The sequence below is a fragment of the Ornithorhynchus anatinus genome, chromosome 4, assembly GCF_004115215.2.
Source record: "Ornithorhynchus anatinus isolate Pmale09 chromosome 4, mOrnAna1.pri.v4, whole genome shotgun sequence".
Taxonomy (NCBI): Eukaryota; Metazoa; Chordata; class Mammalia; order Monotremata; family Ornithorhynchidae; genus Ornithorhynchus; species Ornithorhynchus anatinus.
In genome coordinates this window covers 117,541,686-117,562,801 of record NC_041731.1, presented here as the reverse complement: position 1 = coordinate 117,562,801, position 21,116 = coordinate 117,541,686, and the positions used below count along the sequence as shown (strand labels likewise).

The following is a 21,116-nucleotide window of genomic DNA, read 5'->3' as shown; positions in this document are numbered from 1 at the left end:
ATTGTTGTGTAAGGATTGTCTCTATCTGTTGCCAAATTGTACCTTCCAAGCACTTAGTACAGTGCTCTGCACACAGTAAGAACTCAAATATGTTTGAATGAATGAATGAATGAATTTCAGACAGGAACAATGTCCAACCTGATTAGCTTGTATCTATCCCTGTGCTTAGTTAAGTGTCTGGCACACTGTAAGCACTTAACACATACTGTTAAAAAAAAGAAGACCAGAGAGAGGGATTTGTGATTCACTTCTGAGCTGAAGCCACTCCTTGCATTAAGGTGACTGTTCCGCCCATAATAATAATAATAATATTAATGGTGTTTGTTAAGTGTTTACTGTGTTTACTGGGCAGATACCGGCAAATTCATTCAATAGTATTTATTGAGTGCTTACTATGTGCAGAGCACTGTACTAAGCACTTGGAATGAACAAGTCGGCAACAGATAGAGACAGTCCCTGCCCTCTGATGAGCTTACAGTATAATCGGGGGAGACAGACAAAAACGATAGCAATAAATAGAATCAAGGGGATGAACATCTCATTAAAACAATAGCAACTAAATAGAATCAAAGTGATGTACATCTCATTAACAAAATAAATAGGGTAATGAAAATATATACAGTTGAGCAGACGAGTACAGTGCTGAGGGGATGGGAAGGGAGAGGGGGAGGAACAGAGGGAGATGGGGGGAAAAGAGGGTTAATCTGCGGAGAGGTGAAGTGGGGGCGGTAGAGGGAGTAGAGGGAGAAGGGGAGCTCAGTCTGGGAAGGCCTCTTGGAGGAGGTGAGTTTTAAGTAGGGTTTTGAAGAGGGGAAGAGAATTAATTTGGTGGAGGTGAGGAGGGAGGGCGTTCCAGGACCGCGGGAGGACGTGGCCCAGGGGTCGACGGCGGGATAGGCGAGACCGAGGGACGGTGAGGAGGTGGGCGGCAGAGGAGCGGAGCGTGCGGGGTGGGTGGTAGAAAGGGAGAAGGGAGGAGAGGTAGGAAGGGGCAAGGTGATGGAGAGCCTCGAAGCCTAGAGTGAGGAGTTTTTGTTTGGAGCGGAGGTTGATAAGCAACCACTGGAGGTGTTTAAGAAGGGGAGTGACATGCCCAGAACGTTTCTGCAGGAAGATGAGCCAGGCAGCAGAGTGAAGAATAGACTGGAGCAGGGCGAGAGAGGAGGAAGTGAGATCAGAGAGAAGGCTGACACAGTAGTCTAGCCGGGATATAACGAGAGCCCGTAGCAGTAAGGTAGCCGTTTGGGTGGAGAGGAAAGGGCAGATCTTGGCAATATTGTAAAGGTGAAACCGGCAGGTCTCAGTAACGGTTAGGATGTGTGGGGTGAACGAGAGAGACGAGTCAAGGATGACACTGAGATCGCGGGCCTGAGAGACGGGAAGGATGGTCGTGCCATCCACAGTGATAGGAAAGTCTGAGAGAGGACCGGGCTTGGGAGGGAAGATGAGGAGCTCAGTCTTGCTCATGTTGAGTTTTAGGTGGCAGGCCGACATCCAGGTGGAGACATACTGGAGGCAGGAGGAGATGAGAGCCTGAAGGGAGGGGGAGAAGACAGGACAGAGATGTAGATCTGTGTGTCATCTGCATAGAGATGGTAGTCAAAGCCGTGAGAGTGAATGAGTTCACCGAGGGAGTGGGTGTAAATGGAGAACAGAAGAGGGCCAAGAACTGACCCTTGAGGAACTCCAACAGTTAAAGGATGGGAGGGGGAGGAGGCGCCTGTGAAGGAGACCGAGAATGACCGGCCAGAGAGATAAGAGGAGAACCAGGAGAGGACGGAGTCCGTGAAGCCAAGGTGAGATAAGGTATGGAGGAGGAGGAGATGGTCGACAGTGTCAAAGGCAGCAGAGAGGTCAAGGAGGATTAGAATGGAGTAGGAGCCATTGGATTTGGCAAGAAGGAGGTCATGGGTGACCTTAGAGAGAGCAGTCTCGATAGAGTGGAGGGGACGGAAGCCAGATCGGAGGGGGTCCAGGAGACAATGGGAGTTAAGGAATTCTAAGCAGCGATTGTAGACGACTCATTCTAGGATTTCAAGTTGAACACAGTCCCTGCCCAACATGCGGCTCACAGTCTCAATCTCCATTTTCTACATGAGGTAACTGAGGCCGAGTGAAGTGACTTGACCAAAGTTGCCTAGCAGTCAAGGGGCAGAGTCCACATTAGAACCCATGACCTTCTAACTCCCAGGCCCGTGCTCTATTTACTTTGCCATGCTAGTGGTAGTAGTAGTAGCAGTAGCAGCAGCATTTATTAAGCTCTTACTGTGTGCAGACCAATGAACTAAGAGCTGGGAAAGAATGCACAGGTTACTCTGGTCCCTGTGGTAGACATGGTTTGTTAGGAATTCTGGGATCATGGACTTCTTGGTCAGTGGGAAAATCTCTTGCTGCTAATCTAGAATTGTCACAAAACTCCCCATTTAATCAGATTTTCTCCAGGTTGGGGAGAACTGAGAGGACAGGGGCAGGTGGGAAACGTATAGGAACTTAATTTAGGTGATACCATATTCCACTTGGTGGCTTTTCCCTTCTCCCTTCCTCCATTTCTCTCCCACTCTCTCTCACTCATCCCTTTCCTCTCTCCTTCCTTATTTTTCTTCTCCCTCTCCCCCTCCCCCTTTCCTCCCCCTCCCTCTGTCCATCAGTCTTTTTCTCCCTCTTTCTCCCCCTCCCTCCCTTCCTTCCTGCCCCTCCTTCTCTTACTCCCTCTTTTCCTCTCTTTTTCCTTATCTCTCTCCCTCCCTCCCTCTCTCCATCCCTCTCTTTTTCTCCTTCTTCTCTCCAGCTCTCTCTCCCCCCATCCCTCTCTCCATCCAGTAGTTGTGGATGGCACCACCATCCTTCTCGTCTCACAAGCACACAACCTTGGTGTCATCCTTGACTCCTCTCTCTCATTCATCCCACATATCCAGTCCATCACCAAATCCTGCCAGGCTCACCTTCACAACATCACCAAGATCTGCCCCTTCCTCTCCATCCCGACTGCTACCACATTAGTACAATCACTCAGCCTGTCCCGACTGGATTACTGCATCAGCCTCCTTTCTGACCTCCCAACCTACTACTTCTCCCCACTTCAGTCAGTTCAGGACATGTCACCCCCTTCCTCAAAAATCTCCAGTGGTTGCCTGTCAAACTCTGGGTCAAACAAAAACTCCTCACTACTGGCTTCAAAGCTCTCCATCACCTTGCCCCTTCTTACCTCACCTCCCTTCTCTCCTTCTCCATCCAGCCCACACACTCCACTCTTCTGGTGTTAACCTTCTTACTGGACCTCAATCTCATCTGTCCCACCGTTGACCCCTGGGCCATGGCCTACCTCTGGCCTGAAATGCCTTCCCTCCTCACATCCAGCAAACAATCACTCTTCCCCCAATCAAAGCCCTACTGAAGGCACACCTCCTCCAACAGGCCTTCTCAGGCTAAGGCCCCCCCTTTCCTCAGATCCCCCCTCCATTCTGCATCACCTCGACTCATTCCCTTTGCTCTTCCCCCTTTCTCCTCTCTCCACTGCACTAATGTATATATGTATATATGTATAATTCTATTTATATTGATGCCTGTTTACTTGTTTTTATGTCTGTCTCGCTCTAGACTTTAAGCCGAGGGAGGGCAGGGATTCTCCCTCTTTATCGCTGAACTGTACCTTTCAAGTGCTTAATAAAGTGCTCTGCATTTAGTAAGCACTCAATAAAATTGAATGAATGAATGAATTCATCCTTCCCTTCCTCCTTTGCTGAATCCCGTCCTCGTCCTTTCCCTCTCCCGTCCACTGTTCTGAAATAGGCTAAGGGGAAAAGTAAGATCTCTCTGGGGCCTCAAAGCCCAACATTTCTAATAAGGGTAAAATCTCCTCTGAAATTTCTGGGTGGGATATTTTATTCTTTATTAGAGTGCCTTTGCTGTGCTTTACTTTGTTTCTTCTTTACCATAGAGATAACTTTGCAGCATTTTTCCTATCTGAAAAGCTTTCAGAATGCCTTATCAAAGTCTCATGGATGTTTATTTCCTACTTGAAAAAAAAGTGCTCTCATTCTAGGCTTTAGGAGAGGGTGGAAATTGCTGCTGCCACCTTTAATAACTAATCAAGCCTTATTTTTTCAGGATAATCTTGCAAATGCTCTCCATAATTGTAAGGAAAATTAAGTACAACACTTTGGCACTTCGCTAAGTGAATTGTTGATCGTTATCACTTTTGCCTTCCTTTCTTATTGCTGCTAATAGTACTTATTAGTTAAGTGGTGGTTATTGTCAAATGGATATTTTTCCTGGAGATGGTCAATAGACTTGGTGCAAATCTGAGGAAATGGACCAAATTTATGTCAACCTCAGCACTTGTTGCAGGATGGAGATTGTTTATTAGGGAGGATGCTGATGAAGCTACCATTCCTAAACCTGAGCATAGATGGAACTTGTTGGAGTTGGGGCCGGGGGGAGTTGGTAACCGCTCCTTGAAGAAAGGGTTAAGCACCCTCAGGTCCTGGCCACCTGACACTCATTTCCAGACCCAGAGGGACAGTGGGAAAGAGGAAGCGGTGATAGAGCCATTAAGGGATGCTCAGCAATTGGGAAAAATTCTGAATTAAAAGTTATGCTGCATTGTCTAGGACAGGAAAGGGTTACTCTTCTCCTGCTTCTCACCTTCTCATCTTCTACCATGTTCCCCTTCTCCTCCTCATTTTCTCCCCTCCCTTTATCTCCTTCTCATCATCTCCCCTCCTCCTCATCATCTCCCCTTCTTTCTTCCTTTTCTCCTCTTCCCTCCCCTCTCCTTTCTCTTCCTCTCCTTTTCCTCCCTTTCCTTCTACTCCCTCACCCTTTTCCTTTTCCCCACCTTGTTCTCCCTCTCTTCACTCCCCTCCCCATATTTCTCCCTTTCTCCCTTCTTTCTCCTCTTTTCTCCCTTTTGTCTCTCTCTTCCCCTCTATATAATAATTATAATAATAACATAATTTAGGCATTCTGTGCCAACCACTGTACTAGCACTGGGGAAGATAAAGATAATCAGGTTGGATACAGTCCCTGTCCCATACGAAGCTCACAAATGGGGAGAGAGAACAGATATCCACCCCCCCATTTTACAGATGAGGAACCTGAGTCATAGAGAAAGTAAATCACTTGACCAAGATTACAGAGCAGGCAAGTGGCAGAGGTGGGATTAGAACCCAGATCCCCTGATGTCTACCTCTGTCCTCTTTCCACTGCTTCCCAACCTTCTTCTTCCCCTCCTTTCTCCTCTTCTGCTCCACTTCCCTCCCTTGCCCATCCATGGAGAAGAATGGGTTTTGTGGAGTGAGAGGCATGTACGGCATGATGCTTGGGAAAAACAATTTGGGCAGCCGAGTGAAGTATGGCCTGGAGAGGGGTGAGACTGGAGACAGAAGACCCGAGAGCAGGTCTAGCCAGGATTGGACTTAGACCTAGGCCAGGATGAAGGCCATTTTGATGTAGAAGAAGGAGTGGACCACAAAATCAGTCAATCAGTCATATTTATTGAGCTCTTATTGTGTGCAGAGAACTGTACTGAACACTTGGTAGAGTATAACAGATTTGGTGGACACAAGTGGAGGAAACGGCAGGATTTAGTGAAATGCTGAATGTGAGTTCTGAAAGACAATGAGAAAACAAGGATGACTCCGATGTTGGGACTTCTGGACCAAGAAGGATGGTGGTAATAAGAATAATAATTAATAATTATGATATTTGTTAAGTGCTGTGTGCCAGTCACTGTACTAAGCACTGGGGTGAACACAAGTAAATTGGGTTGTACACAGTCCCTGTCCCACATGGGGCTCACAGTCTCAGTCCCCATTTTACAGATGGTGTAACTGAGGCCCAGAGAAGTTAAGTGACTTGCTCAAGGTCACACAGCAGACAGGTGACAGAGCCGAGATTAGAACCCATGACTTTCTGACTATTAGGCCCGTGGTCTATCCACTTTGCTATGCTGCTCCTCTTAAATGTTACTGAGGCTGCCTGGTTTCTGTGTTCTGAGAAAAGTCAATTAGACAGAAGTCAATGGATCTAGATGTGAAGTTAAATAATAGATAGTGACACTTGAATGGAGTTCCTATTTCATTCAACCTGGGGACACCCAAAATAGCATTTGGGGCTATTTGTTTCAGAAGGAGATGAGGTTAGAGTTTCAGTATATTCATGCTCTGTCTTTCTCTCTCTCTCCTTCCTTCCTTCTCCCTTCCTCCCCCTCTTGCCTTTCACTCTTTCTCTCTTTCTATTTCTCTTTTTCTCTCCTCTCCCTCGCCCCTCACCTTACCTCATCCCCTTTAGTAATATTTAGAATTTACTCACTTGGACTATTAAAGTCTTAGAAAATCAGCAGTATTTATTTCTATTCTCACCACCAGTCCTCTACCAAACTTTAGCCCTCTCTATTTTTATACCCCTCCTTAAAAAAAAAAACAAAACTTCCTCCTCCATGAAGCCCTCCCTGATTATCTTACAACCCCATGGCATTTGTACTACGTATCTCTGGCAAGATTTTTTTCTGACACAGAACGCAGAATCTGGAGCAGTTTGATGCTAAGTACATGCGATTGCTAAAATATTTTCCCATACAAGTGAAAGTGGAAGTTAATTAAAAGGTTGTTTAGTTTCAATGTCCTTCCTGAATGGTACTTTCTAATTTTTTGAATAATATTCATTGAATCTCCACGTAGATTCTCCTCCTCTAGACTGTAAGTTTGTTGTGGGCAGGGAATATGTTGTTATATTGTGATATACTCTCCCAAGTGCTTAATGTAGTGCTATGCACACAGTAAAATTCTTAAACTCATTTTTAGACTGAAGCACAACCTCTTTTCAGCAACAGTATATCTCTAACTCCATAAGGGAAGAATAGCACTATCACAACAGCAGGAGATTGGCCTAATTGAGGACCCTCATTACTAAGAATGTCCAGCTCAGAGTCCAATAACAGTGTGTTAGAGGAAGGGAACAAATGTTTGTAAACCTGTTACAAATTGGCAGATAAATCCAACTAGAGAACCATATCAATGATGCTTAAAAATAGTTATCCTCCTGAAACTAATTTCCATCCCCACCCAGAAATCTGGGAATACTCAGTAACATTCCCAAACCCTCCATTTCCCTTCTTGAATTGTTCCATCAAAAAATGAGATGGAACAGTCTGGCAGAGAATACGTTGAAATAATTCAGTGTAATAGGAATGGCAATGGAGTAATAAACAGTGATAACATCTGATTCCAGGAGCCAACAAATAATCCGCAATTCTGATTGAGTGCAATGTGGCAGAAGGAAGAGTCATTGTGATTTGCAGAGTGGCCTATTGAAAAGAGATCAGGACTGGGAGTCAGAGAACTTGGGTTCTAATCTTGGCTTTCCATTTATGTGCTGTGTGATCTTAGGCAAGTCACTTAACTTCTCGAATCTCATTCATTCAATAGTATTTATTGAGCGCCATTTCCTCATCTGTAAAATGGGAATTCAATACCTGTTCTCTCACCTACTTAGATTGTGAGCCTCATGTGGGATAGGGGCTGCGTCTGATCTAATTTCTGTATATTTACTCCACATGTCCCTCTCAGGATCACACCTGGAAAGTTTTCAGGACTCTACCAATCTCGGCAGTGGGAGGGAGAGTCGAACAGAGGTCTGTCCATTCCATTCCTAACTTGAGTAGTGGCTAGCGAGTGGAATGGGCAGCAGGAACATGGGAGAGAGTTGAGGATGGAGACTCAAGTTTACTGTGCGGAAGAAGACAGTGGTAAACTGCTTCTGTATTTTGACCAAGAAAACTCTCTGGATACACTACCAGAACAGTTGCAGATGGAGGTGGGATGTTCTGGGAGAGATGTGTCCGTGGAGTCTCTGTGGTTCAGAGACGACTCAAAAACATAAGACAAGAAAATCTTGGCCCATAGTAAGCACTTAACAGATGCCCTCAGGAACTTCCCAAATTCACAATTCCCCAGTCATATCACTCAATACCCACCATTAACATTTGTGGAATTTAGTACTATTCTCAGCACCTGTATTCATTCATAATCATTTTACTGATTTATATATAATAAAAAAGCAGCATGGCTTGGTGGATAGAGTACAGGCCTGAGAGTCAGAAGACCGGGGTTCTAATCCTGGCCCTGCCAAATGCCAACTATTTGACCTTGGGCAACTCACTTAACTTCTCTGGGCCTCAGTTTCCTCATCTGTAAAATGGAGATTCCGTGTCTCTTCTGCCACCTACTTAGGCTATGAGCCCCATATGGGTGATAGGGCCTGTGTTCAACCTGATTCACTTGTATCTACTCCAGCATGTTTTTTTTTTTTTTTGCTTTTTCTAATATGTGGTAAGTGCTACTAAGCCTGAGATAGGTACAAGTTAATCAGATTGGACACTGTCCATGTCCTACATGGGAATCGTAGTATTAATCCCCATTTTATAGATGAGATAAGTGAGGCATAGAGAAGTTAAGTGACTAGTTCAAGATCACAAAACAAACGAGTGATGGAGCAGGATTAGAACTCAGGTCCCTCTGATTCTCAAGGGTCATACTCTACTAGGCCACGCTGCTTCTCCAGGCCAAGTTGTTTAGAGCAGTGTTTGTCACATAGTAAGCTCTTAAGAAATACAATAATAACAATAACTGATATGTTTACCAGTTTGAATATTTTTCAGCTGTTTTATCCCAATGTGTTTGTACTGCTTCCTGTTTTCTTCTTGTTTTCCCTCCGGCATTTAGTTTCAATAGATTATTTTTGTCTGCCTTTTCCTTTAGATTATCAACTACTTTACTCCCTCTCCCTCTCTGTCACCCTTGCACTTGGATTTGCAGGTTTCATTCACCACACCCTCAGCCCCACAGCACTTATGTACATATCCAAAATGTGTTAATATTAATGTCTAAACTCGTGAGCAGGGTCCATTTCTGCCAACTCCACTGTATTTTACTACCCTAGTGCTTGGTACAGTGCTCTGTAAACAGTTATGTGCTCAACAAATACCACTGATTGATAGTTTGATTTCGTATTACCTGAATAAGATTAACATGGCACATTTCCTTTATCATAAACTGACCTCTTAAAGACCACGAATGATGTCCTTGCCATGTCCAATGGCCTCTACTCCATCTTAATCCTCCTCAACCTCTCAGCTGCTTCCAACACTGTGGACCATCTTCTCCTGGAAATTCAACCACAAAATTGTTAAAAGAATTGTGGACCTCATCTTGCCTCTTCCTATTGCCTGAGATCCCATCAGAACACAAAGCTGTATCTTGAAGTCAGTGAGTGCTGCATATATTGAGAAGCCTTTGGGGTGTGGACATAAACAAGAATCTTGTTTATCTTGTACCAAAAAACTTGGTAAAATAAATTAAACATATTGAAAGAAGATCCCTCCCATCCTCTCCACCCCCCCAAAAAATCCACATCTCTAGGAAAAAACGGATTCATTAAGTCTGAACTGGATCCAGAAGTCTGAAGTTACCTTTGCAGATTCTAGAAAAGAAGATTGCAGTTTTTTTCCTGTAAAAAATGTGAACTTTATGCTTTGTTTACTACTTTCTTCGGTTGTGGTGCTCAAAATAAAGGGTCAGTGAATATATTATTAAGAATTTCTGGCAAAGATTGATTCCCCTGTTTGTGGATTGTGATTTTTTCTCTCTGTACATGTGGTTTTCCAGTAATGAAGCCCCAAATCAGGCCTGAAACATTCTCCTTTGTGAGTCAGATGACTCTGGGTACATTTGATCCCATTTTAATCCAGACATTTCCACAGTCTCTACAGGGCAATCTTCATTTCTGTGTCTTCATTCTCTAGACATAAGCTCCTTGTTGGTAGAGAATGTGTCTACCAACTCTTTTGTGTTGTCCTTTCCCAAGTGTTTAGTACAGTGCTCTGCACACAGAAAGTGCTCAGTAAATACAGTGTGGCCTAATGGGCCTGAGAGTCAGAAGACCTGAGTTCTAATCCCAGCTCTGCCACTTGCCTGCTATGTGACTTTGGGCAAGTCACTTAACTTCTCTTTGCCTCAATTTCTTCATCTGTAAAATGGGGATTCAGTAACCTGTTCTTCCTCCTACTTAAGCTGTCAAGCCCCATGTAGGGCAAGGACTGTGTCTGACTTTATTTTTTTGAATCTATCCCAGCACTTAGGACAGTACTTGACTCAGTGCTTGAGAAGCATCATGGTTTAGTGGAAAGTGTATCCAGCAGTGTGGCTTGGGAGTCAGAGGTTGTGGGTTCTAATCCCAACTCCCCCACTTGTCAGCTGTGTGACTTTGGGCAAATCACTTAACATCTCTGTGCCTCAGTCACCTCATCTGTAAAATGGGGATTAAGACTTTGAGCCCCACGCGGGACAACTGGATTACCTTGTATCTCTACCCCAGTGCTTAGAACAGTGCTTGGCACAGAGTAAGTGCTTAGCAAATAGCATTATTACTACATAGTAAGTGTTTAACAGATACTGTAAAAAACTGTGATTTATTGATTGATTTTCGATCATGGGATGAAAGGCTGAACTTTTACAACTGTCCACAATTATGATAATGTTAATACTACTTTATAATGATTATAATAATTATTAATATAATTTTATTATAATAATACAGAAGCTTAGGCACAACATGTTGCCTCAAGCCTCCTATGCAAGGTTCGAACCACCAAGCTTGGCTCAGCTTCTTGAAAATGGAAAGGCCGGTGAGACAAGTGAACTGTGGTTCAAGATTATGATTGGAGGAAGACCAACTGCAGGATACCCAAACAGCTGCTGTATGGAGAGCTGAAATTGAGAAACTGAAAGCAAGGAGGGAAGAGGAAATGTTTTAAGGACACAGTAAAGAAAAGTGTCAGACAATTCTGCATCTCAGTGGAAAACTGGGAGTCAGTTGCTGAGTTCAGACTTGTGTGATATCCTGCCATCAAGATGGGAGTGGCTCTCTTTGAGCAAAAGCTTGGTATGGCAAGAGATACGGTAGCAAAAGAGAGAGCAGCACCAGACACTACAAACAGTAAGCATGAGAAGCAATGTTGCCTAGTGGTAAGAGCACAGAAGGACCTGGGTTCTTATCCCAGCTCTGCAACTAGTCTGCTCTATGACTTTGGACATGTCATTTACTTTCTCTGTGCCTCAGTTACCCCATCTGTAAAGTGGGGATTAATACTCTGAGCCTCGTGTGGGACAGGGTTGGTGTCCAACACAACTATCTGGTATCTATCCCAATGCTTAGTACAGTTCCGGCACAATGTAAGCATTTAAAAAGTACCTTAAAAGAAAAAAAAAATGTTTGATACTATGGTATTTGTTGAGCACTTACTACACAAACACTGTTCTAAACACTGGAATGCATCTAAATACATGTATCTAAATAAAATAAATGTATTCTAAATACAGGATAATCAGATTGGGCACAGTCCTCTTTCCCACATGGGGTTCACAGTTTAAGCTTGAGAGAAAACAAGTATTTAACCCTCACTGTGCAGATGAGGAAACTGAAGCACAGAGAAGTTTAGTGACTTGCGCAAGTTCACACAGCGACTGAGTGGGGATGAGAACCCAGGTCTCCTGACTCCCAGTCCACTCCAAATCCTCTCCCCTAGGCTGCGCTCCTTCTGCTGCCCTGTAGCCTTAGGGTTGTGTTTTCCATTCCCTGAATGGTGGCCTAGCTAACAGGCACTCTTCTCCACAGACAGGCAGCCACATCCAGACCTTGATGGGATCGCAGAGTCTACAGCATAGAAGTCGGGAGCAGCAGCAACAGCAGCAGCAGCAACAGCAGCAACAGCAGCAGCAGTATGAGGGAAACATCAACAAAGTGACCATCCAGCAGTTCCAGTCTCCCCTCCCCATCCAGATCCCTTCCTCCCAGACACCCCGCGGGCCTCAGCCTGGACGATGCTTAATCCAAACTAAAGGACAGCGGAGCATGGACGGCTATCCTGAGCAGGTCAGAACCTTTCTCAGTTAAATCGTGACCCAACGGCAAAATTGCCAATGCTCCCTCAAGGGGTCCATCTCCCCTCTGCCGTGTGGGGGAGTAATGGTGCTTATTAAGTGCGCATTTTGCACTGAGCACTGGGCTAAGGGCTGGGGAAGAGTACTCAGGCGAGAGTTAGACACAGTCCCTGGCTCTCCAGGAGCTCACAGTCTAAAAATCAAGTGGGGAAGTTTTGAGCTACAGATAGAGTGGGGAAGGTGAAATAATTTAAGTCCTAAAGCAACCTAAAAGACAAAGTTTAGAGTCCACCAAGTCTGGTGGTCAGGTAGGGCTCTCAGGGTGCCACCAGAAAGGTTCTGGCACAATCTGAGAGTCCACACCTTTGCATTGCCCAAAACCCTGTGGTCCCGTAGGCCTGGGGCCTGTCGGGAGGTTGAGGAGGGAAGGCGGCAGGGATTGCCAGTAGTTTCACTCAGCTGCCCGGTGGGGAGAGAAGCAAGGGGCAGCTGGAATCCCCATCCTCCCACGCTCCCAAACTGGATTCATCAGCTTTCAGATGGAGATTGTGCATTACATCGGTTTAGCCATTTCCAACCTGATAAGAATGAGGAAAGCACTTGTTGCAGTATTGTTGTTGTTGTATTCAGCTCTATTATAAAATCTCCTGCAGTTGAGGTTTTGAAAGATGAGAACAGAAGTCTTTCCTTTACAAAGAGAAAGAGAGAGAAAGAGAAAGATAGAGAGTGAAGCATTGAGGCTAAAGGAGCCTAGAATTATTTCCTCAGGTGAGCGACCACAAGCCTATCAGGAAAAGCATTACTCACATGCATGTGTTGAGAGGAAGAAGTTGATCCTATTCCCACATGTTTTATGTTAGAAAAGCACCACTCCACCAATTTCTCTCCCCATCCCCACTCTTGCACCTGCTACCCTCAAATACATTATGGAAAGAGACATCCCTCTAGAAGCAGTTTGGTTCAGTGAAAAGAGCCTGGGCTTGGGAGTCAGAGGTCATGGGTTCTAATCCCGGCTCTGCCACTTTTCTGCTGTGTGACCTTGGGCAAGCCACTTACGTTTTCTGTATCTCAGTTACCTCATCTGTAAAATGGGGATTGAGACTATGAGCCCCATGTGGGACAAGCTGATTGCCTGGTATCTACCCCAGTGCTTAGAACAGTTCTTGGCCCATAATAAGCACTTAACAAATTCCATAATTATTATCCCTAGCACTGTAACATGGAGGAAAAGGAGGAGGAGGAAAAAGAAAAGGAAGGAAGGGAAGGGAGAGAAGGATAAGGGGAGAAAGAGGAAGAGAAGGGAGGAGGGAAAGGGAAGGGGGAGGAGTAGGAAGAGGGATGACAGTTGGGACAGTGTTCAACATTTCAAGCTTCTCATATACTAATTATTCCAGGATTTTTTTTTAAATCACCATTACAGATAGAACCTGAATGAATCATGTAAATTAAATAGAATTTCCCTCTTGCTTTAGTCAGGTCTTTTTCCCAGGACACTCTGGAGACTCGTGCCACTTCATTCAACACTTAGACCAGTCATGTGTTGGCGAAGTGGACTGTAGTCACAAAACCACCAGTGATGTGGTGGTTTTTCTAATTTTTATTGAATCAGCATTTCACCTTTAAACTACTGTCACTGCCATAGTTGTGACGAGGCTAAAAGCAAAGAAGCCACTGATTTCAACAGTGTTTTTAATGGTAATTGTTAAACACTTCTTACTACAGTCATTTATTCATTCGATCATATTTATTGAGCACTTACTGTATGCAGAGCACTGTACTAAGCACTTGGAAAGTACAGTTCATGTTCCAGCAATGGGATAGATGTAAGTTAATCAGGTTGGAGGCAGTCCCTGCCTACGTGGAACTCACAGTCTAAGTAGAAAGGTGAACAGGTATTGAATCCTCATTTGTAGTTGAGGAAACTGAGGCACAGAGTGGTGAAGTGACTTGCCAAGGTCACATAATATGCAAGTGGTGGAGCTGGGATTAACCCAGGCCCTCTGGCTCTCAGGTCCAGGCTTTATCCACTAGGCTCTGCTGATTCCCTAAAAGTAGAAAAAGCCAGCGGAGCTCTGGGAAACCCAAGAAGATGAAAGTGGGAGAAATAATATTAATAATAATGTTGGTATTTGTTAAGCACTTACTATGTGCAGAGCACTGTTCTAAGCGCTGGGGTAGATACAGGGTAATCAGGTTGTCCCACGTGAGGCTCACAGTTAATCCCCATTTTACAGATGAGGTAACTGAGGCACAGAGAAGTTGTGACTTGCCCTCAGTCACACAGCTGACAAGTGGCAGAGCCGGGAGTCGAACCCATGACCTCTGACTCCAAAGCCCATGCTCTTTCCACTGAGCCACGCTGCTTCCCCATAAATAACTCCCCCTTTTGCTCCGACACAGGATACATGACCCCACCTCTGTAGATTGTAAACTCTTTGAGGGCAAGGTAGATGTCAATTAATCAGTGGTTTGTACTGAACACTTTCTATGAGCAGAGATTGGAATTAAGTGCTTGGGAAAACACAGTTGTTTTAGAAGCCATGGTCCCAGCACTCAAGGAGCTTTGAATCTAGTGGGAGTGACAGGTGTTAAAATAATTATAGGTAGAAGAAAAAAACAAAATATAACGATCTGTACATATCTGTCTTTAATTGAGTTTTATGCTGCTAAACATCCAATTCAATGCTCTGACCCCAGATGCTTGATAAACACTGCTGATGGTGATGGTCAGATACCGGTAGCTTAGGGATTTGGTGCTTTCTTCAAGAGTCTCAACTGAACAATTGAGATGGGGAGACTACAAATCTATGAGGTTTTTCCTTTTACTGAGTGCTTACTGTGTGAAGAAAAGAAGCAGCATAGCTCAGTGGAAAGAGCCCAGGCTTGGGAGTCAGAGGTCATGGGTTCAAATCCCGGCTCGCCCCTTCTCAGCTGTGACTTTGGTCATCACTTCACTTCTCTGGGACTCAGTTACCTCATCTGTAAAATAGGGATTAGCTGTGAGCCTCACGTGGGACAACCTGATTACCCTGTATCTACCCCAGTGCTTAAAACCGTGCTCTGCACGTAGTAAGTGCTTAACAAATACCAACATTATTATTACTAAGCACTTGGGAGAGTACACTATAACAAGAGTTGGTGGGCACATCCCGTGCCCACAGTGAGTTTACTGTCTAGAGGGGGAAACAGACAATATAAAATGGTTGTTCTAGGGGACTGACTTTTCTTTGTCCATACAGAAACAGGGAATGCTTAAAAGGACTTCTCATTTATTTTTTGTTTGTTTTCCATTTTTATGCATAGAAAGCCAAATTTGAAAACTTTCTTGGAAACTTTAAAAGGTCAAACAATAAAATGGAATGGTTCTTTCATAGCAGAATGATATCTTCTCCTCTTATACCCTTCCTCAACCTATTTGCATTTCCTAGGCCATTTTTTTTCTAATAGAAACTTTCCCTGATTTTATTTTGAGATCTTTGGAGCAATTCATCATATATAGATTTTAAGTTTAAGTTGTGTTCCTAAGTCCAGGAAATGTTCCCCTTCTCTTCCACGTGAATGGTGTTTTCCAGTCAACTCAGTCCAGGTATTGCACTGTCCCATTGCTAAGAACCACAATTTATTTGGGTCCTGTGGAAGTCTTCTCTTCCTCTTAAACCCCTCGTAAAACCGCAAGGTCAAACCAGTGATCCATTACAGTTTAGACAATGCTGCATCCCAGCTGAAAACTTGAAGCCAGAGCCACAGACAAGCCAACATAGTGCAGAGCAGTCAAGAAAAGATCAGCATTTTGAAGTGAACTCACAAGCCCTTGAAGTGCTTACATATGTATTTTTATGCCATATTGCTTCTTCCAATTAGTAATTTATTTTACTGCCCTCCCCTCTACCAAATTGTAAGCTTCTTGACAGTAGGGAGCATGTCTATTTTACTCTATGATAACTCTACTGTACTCTCCAAGCGCTTAGTACAGTCTCGACAGTCAGTCACTTGAATTTATTTAGCACTTACTATATGCAGAGTATTGAACTAAGCCCTTGGGAGAGTACAATGTAACAATTAGCAGATACATTCCCTGCCCACAACAAGCTTATAGTCTAGAGGGAGAATCTCAACAAATATGAATGAATGAATGAATGAATGAATGAATGAGAAGAGGGAAAGAGGGCTTAGTCCAGGAAGGTCTCTTGGAGGAGATGTGCTTTTAATGAGGCTTTGAGATTGGGGAGAGTGCTTTTCCAGCAGAAAAGGGATGGCATTCCAGACCAGAGGCAAGATGTGGGCAAGAGGTTGGCAGAAAGATAGACGAGCTCGAGGTACGTTGAGAAGGGTGGTGTTAGAGGAGCAAAGTGTGCAAGCTGGTTGTAATTAGGAAAGTAGTGAGATGAAGTAGGAGGGCGCAAGATGATTGAATGCTTTAAGGCCAATGATAGACATAAAGTCCCCTCTCAGAGTCGCACCTGGAGAGTTTCCAGTCTCTACTACAGGAGGGAGAGTCAAGCAGAGGCATATCCATTTCCTAGCTTGGGGCCGTGGTTAGCGAGTGGAAGACAATCTGTTACAAGTTAAAACTCCCCTATGCTGGGCAACAGCATAGTGCTTAGTACAGTGCTCTGCACACAGTAAGTGCTCAATAAATACAATTGAATGAATGAGCAGCGGCATGGGAGAGAGTCGAGTGTGGAGACTCAAGTTTACTACCTGAAAGGAGACAATGGCAAACCACTTCTGGATTTTTACCAAGAAAACTCTGTGGATCCACTACCAGAATGATTGCAGATGGAGGCGGGGCGTTCTGGGAGAGATGTGTGCTTGGTGTCGCTGTGGGTCAGATACGATTTGACAGCATAAGACAAAAAGCAGCAGCGTGGCTTAGTGGAAAGAGCCAGGGCTTGGGAGTCAGAGGTCATGGGTTCTAATCCCAGCTCTGCCACTGATCAGCTGTGTGACTTTGGGCAAGTCTCTTGACTTCTCTGTGCCTCAGTTACTTCATCTGTAAAATTGGGATTAAGACTGAGAGTCCCACATGGGACAACCTGATTACCTCAAATCTACCCTAGTGCTTAGAACAGTGCTCAGCACATAGTAAGAACTTAACAAATGCCATCATTATCATCGTCATCATCAACAACAGCAATACATTGAGCATTCAATAAATACTATCATTTGGGATCATTATATGGAAAAAAAAGTGAACACAGCACCAGACACTGTAAAGCAGTTTGCATGGCAGCACTCCAAAGAGATGTCTGTCTGTATGCATGTGTGCACTTTTCAAGCGGTAAATGCATGTGTGCACTTTTAATCCATATTTATTTGATAATTATGATGATGGCATTTGTGAAGCACTTACTATGTGTGTGCTAGTAAGTGCTTAACAAGTACCATTATTATTATTGAACTCCCTACTCTCCTCTAATCCAGAAACATCCCTCTTCCCCCAGCTTTACTGTACTAAACCAGCAAAGGGACATGAAGGTCAAAAAGAAAAAAAAAAGTTAGAGGGGACTTATCCTGCTTGCTGTCCTTCTAATGCCTAATACTAGGTCATCTAGTATTGAACTTTCTCAAGTGCTTAGCACAGTGCTTTACACAGAGTTAGTGCTCAATAAATACCACTGAATGATTGATATACAAATATATCTGCTTTAAGTTCTCAAGGGAGATTCCACTGATGGTGTGTCTGAGTGTGACTGAAAATATCAATGCGGAATCCATGCATGTGTGCACTTTTAATCCATATTTATTTGATGATTATGATGATGGCATTTGTGAAGCACTTACTATGTGCCAGGCACTATACTAAGTGCTGGGGTAGATACAAACAAATCAGGTTAGACACAGCCCCTTGCCCATGAAGGGCTGCAGTCTCAATCCTCATTTTATAGATGAGGTAACTGAGGCCCAGAGAAGTGAAATGACTTGCCCAGGGTCACACATCAGACAAGTGGCAGAGCCAGGATTAGCACCCATCACCCTCTGGCTCCCAGACCCCTGCTCTATCCACTATACCATTGTTGGCCCCACCCAGGGTGCCCAACATTTTCTTCTGAGTGTAGGGTAGAAGGAGAGGGAACACTGAAGGTGATGGGGAAAGAAGAAAATGTGAGGGTGTGAAGGGAGAGAGGGGAAGAGGGAGAGAAGAAGAAGAAAGCAGGGAGGAGGAATTTGAGAGGTGAAAGAGAGGGAAAGGGGGAGAGAGATAGAAGAGGGGAGGAAGGGAATAAGGTACTTACCCTTCTCCATCATGTCATCTCTGCTACTTTCTGCTTCCACTTCCTCAGTGAGAAGTAGTGTGGTCTATTGGAAAGAGCAGGAACCTGAGAGTCAGAAGACCTCAGTTCTCTCTCCTACTTCGATTGTGGGCTCCATGTGGAGCAGGGACTATATCTGGCCTGACTAAAGTGTATTTACCCCAGCACTTAGAACAGGGCTTGATGTATAATAAGGGCTTAACAAATACCATAAAAAAGTCTCTATGGCCTTCCTGTGGTGCCAATCCTGTGGGAATGATGGTTCCTGTCACCCCCATGTCTCTGTGCCCCAGATGCCATCGAATATTAATAATAATTATGGTATTTGTTAAGCACTTACTATGTGCCAAGCATTGTTCTAAGCCCTGGGGTAGATACAAGGTAATCAGGTTGTCCCACATGGGGCTCCGATTTTTAATGCCCATTTTACAGATGAGGTAACTGAAGCCCAGAGAAGTGACTTGCCCATGGTCACACAGCAGAGAAGTGGCAGAATGGGATTAGAACCCACATGCTCTGACTCCCAAGACCGTGCTCTTTCCACTAAGCCACGCTGCTTCTCTGTCTTTCCACATTCCATGAGCCTTCCTAAGTGTCGCGACCTGTTGTTAATGGCTCCTGGGTCCTCTTCCTCCCTCAAAGGGGTGTTGTAAAGAGAAATGAGCTAATTGGTGGGAAAGCATTTCGAATAATGAAAGCACTCTACAGAAATCAAAGAATGAGAGGCCCTGAGGTGGACAATTTTCTCTTCAGATCTGATCATTGCTGTGAGTCCATTTGTCTCTGGGGCACAGCCTGGCCTGATATCTTTAATCAGGCCTTTCCTTGGGGAATCTGAGCTGGCAGTTAAGGATTCTATACTGGAGTCTAAAGGCGCCCCCAGAATTTTGCTACACAAAAGCACCTTTCTCAAATAACCCAAAGAATTCACTTTAACAGTTTAGTTTCTTATAGAAATGGCAGTACTGATGCTATGCAGGTTACAGATACTCTTGGAAACACACCCAGTTCTCACTAATGGAAGTCAGGCAATCAGCCAATCGTATTTATTAGGTGCTTACTGGATGCAGAGCACTCAGTACTAAGTGCTTGGGAGAGTTCAATATAACAATATATTCCTTGTCCACAGCAAGCTTACAGTCTAGACGGGAGCGCTGAATAAGTGCAAAACTCTGCCTCGAGGAAAACTTGTGCTGATGAACTCAGCCTTTCCCACTTCACACACGTGTGTAGAACTGCTTATTGCTACACAAGGGCACACTGCTCCCACCGTCATTCCAGCAATCAGTCAGTTGTATTTATTGAACATTTACTGTTTTCAGAGCACTGTGTTAAGCAGTCAGGTCGGACAACACAGTCTTTGTCCCACAAGTGACTCAAAGTCTGAGTGGGTATTTATAGATGTAAAAGGTATTTATGCATATATATATATACAGGTATTTCGTAGATAGGGCAACTGAGGCCCAGAGAGGTTAAATGGCTTGCCAGTGGCCACACAGCAAGTGGCAGAGCTGATTTAGAGGCAGAGGCAGAAGACACTGTCCTGCCTTTGAGGGGCTTATGACCTAGTGACAAAAGTAGGGAAAGGCAGATTGGGGAAGAGGGAGAAGGAAATGGAAACACAGTGAAGATGGGTGGGGGCACTGAAGATGAAGAGGAAAAAGGAGGAAATTGTTGAAATCCCCAAAATCCCTAGCTCCCTAATTCAGCACATAAATTCTGTTCCTTCCCCATGTAAATGTAGAATATTAATGCCATCAAGCACACATCCTTAGGGTTCAATTTGGGTGCCTGCTTTGTATTCTGTTTCTGTTGCCCAAATTTTGTTCCAATCATAAAATGTTTCTCTTGGATGAAAAATCAGGATAAGCAGCCTCAGGCATTATTGTATAATTTTTCTTAAAGGCTATTGGAGTTTCTTGTATTTTCCCCTTTGAAAACTCAGATTCCTAGAAACCAAGTAGAGAACAAAGATAAGCCAGGCAGAGGATACTGCCCTAAAAAGTTACTGTTCCAGTGATAGCAAAAAAAAGCAATGAGTAAAGTGAGAATTTTGGAATCTTTAATGGAGGAAGAAAGGGTTAACAGATGATCTGAACAAAAAGGATGAGTGCGATGTAGTTATTTAAAGGTCAAAGATCAGTGAGATAATTGAAAAATTTAACATGGATTTCAGTCTTCTAAAAGTCAACACTCCATCTTCATAAGCAGTTCTGGAGACACATGAAAGGAAATTGTCGAAAGCGTGAAAAAGGGCAAAACCTCCTCGTGAAAAAAGTAACCACAAAAATGCTGTTGGAGAGAAACAGCATGAAAACCAAAGTTATTGACAGGGTATTCAAAAAGAAAGGATTCTCTCCTAGGTAAAACATATACATCCTCTTTCCTTTTTTAAATGATATTTGTTTATTAAGAAGGTATTAGGTGCCAAAGCACTATGCTAAGTGCTGGGGTAGAGGTTCATTCATTCAGTCATATTTATTGAGCGCTTACTGTGTGCAAAGCACTATATTAAGCACTTGGAATGTACAATTCAGCAACAGATAGCGACAATCCTTGCCCAACTATGGGCTCAAAGTCTAAAACGGGGGTAGACAAGTATGCAGATGTGATTAGATCGGAAAAGATTCCCGTCCCTCAGGGGGCATACAATCAAGAAAGATCATTTTAGCAGAGACATTACATCCCCTCCAATTCCCCTATCAGTTAGAGTTATCTAGGACTCTGGCTACTTCCAGTCTTAAATTAGAGCCAATCCCTAAAAGTTGGAAAGATGGTATTTACTGAGGTCACTGTGGGTGCAATGCATTGTACTGAGCATTTGGGAAAATCCAGTCAGAACATAGACAATTCCCTGCTTACAATCTAATGGGGAAGGTAGACAAAAAAAACACAAACACCTTACAAATAAGCAGAGTAACCC

General features: G+C 44.0%; 1 protein-coding gene across 3 annotated transcripts in view; it reads left to right on the top strand.

The window, feature by feature from the left end:
- LRRC7 (leucine rich repeat containing 7) overlaps positions 1 to 21,116 on the top strand; it is a 551,725-nt gene that overhangs the window by 466,131 nt on the left and 64,478 nt on the right. For all 3 annotated transcript variants that reach the window (XM_039911928.1, XM_039911927.1, XM_039911926.1), the window contains one exon: positions 11,674 to 11,931. In XM_039911928.1, the coding sequence (XP_039767862.1) occupies positions 11,674 to 11,931 (258 nt within the window). The remainder of the gene's footprint in view (positions 1 to 11,673; positions 11,932 to 21,116) is intronic.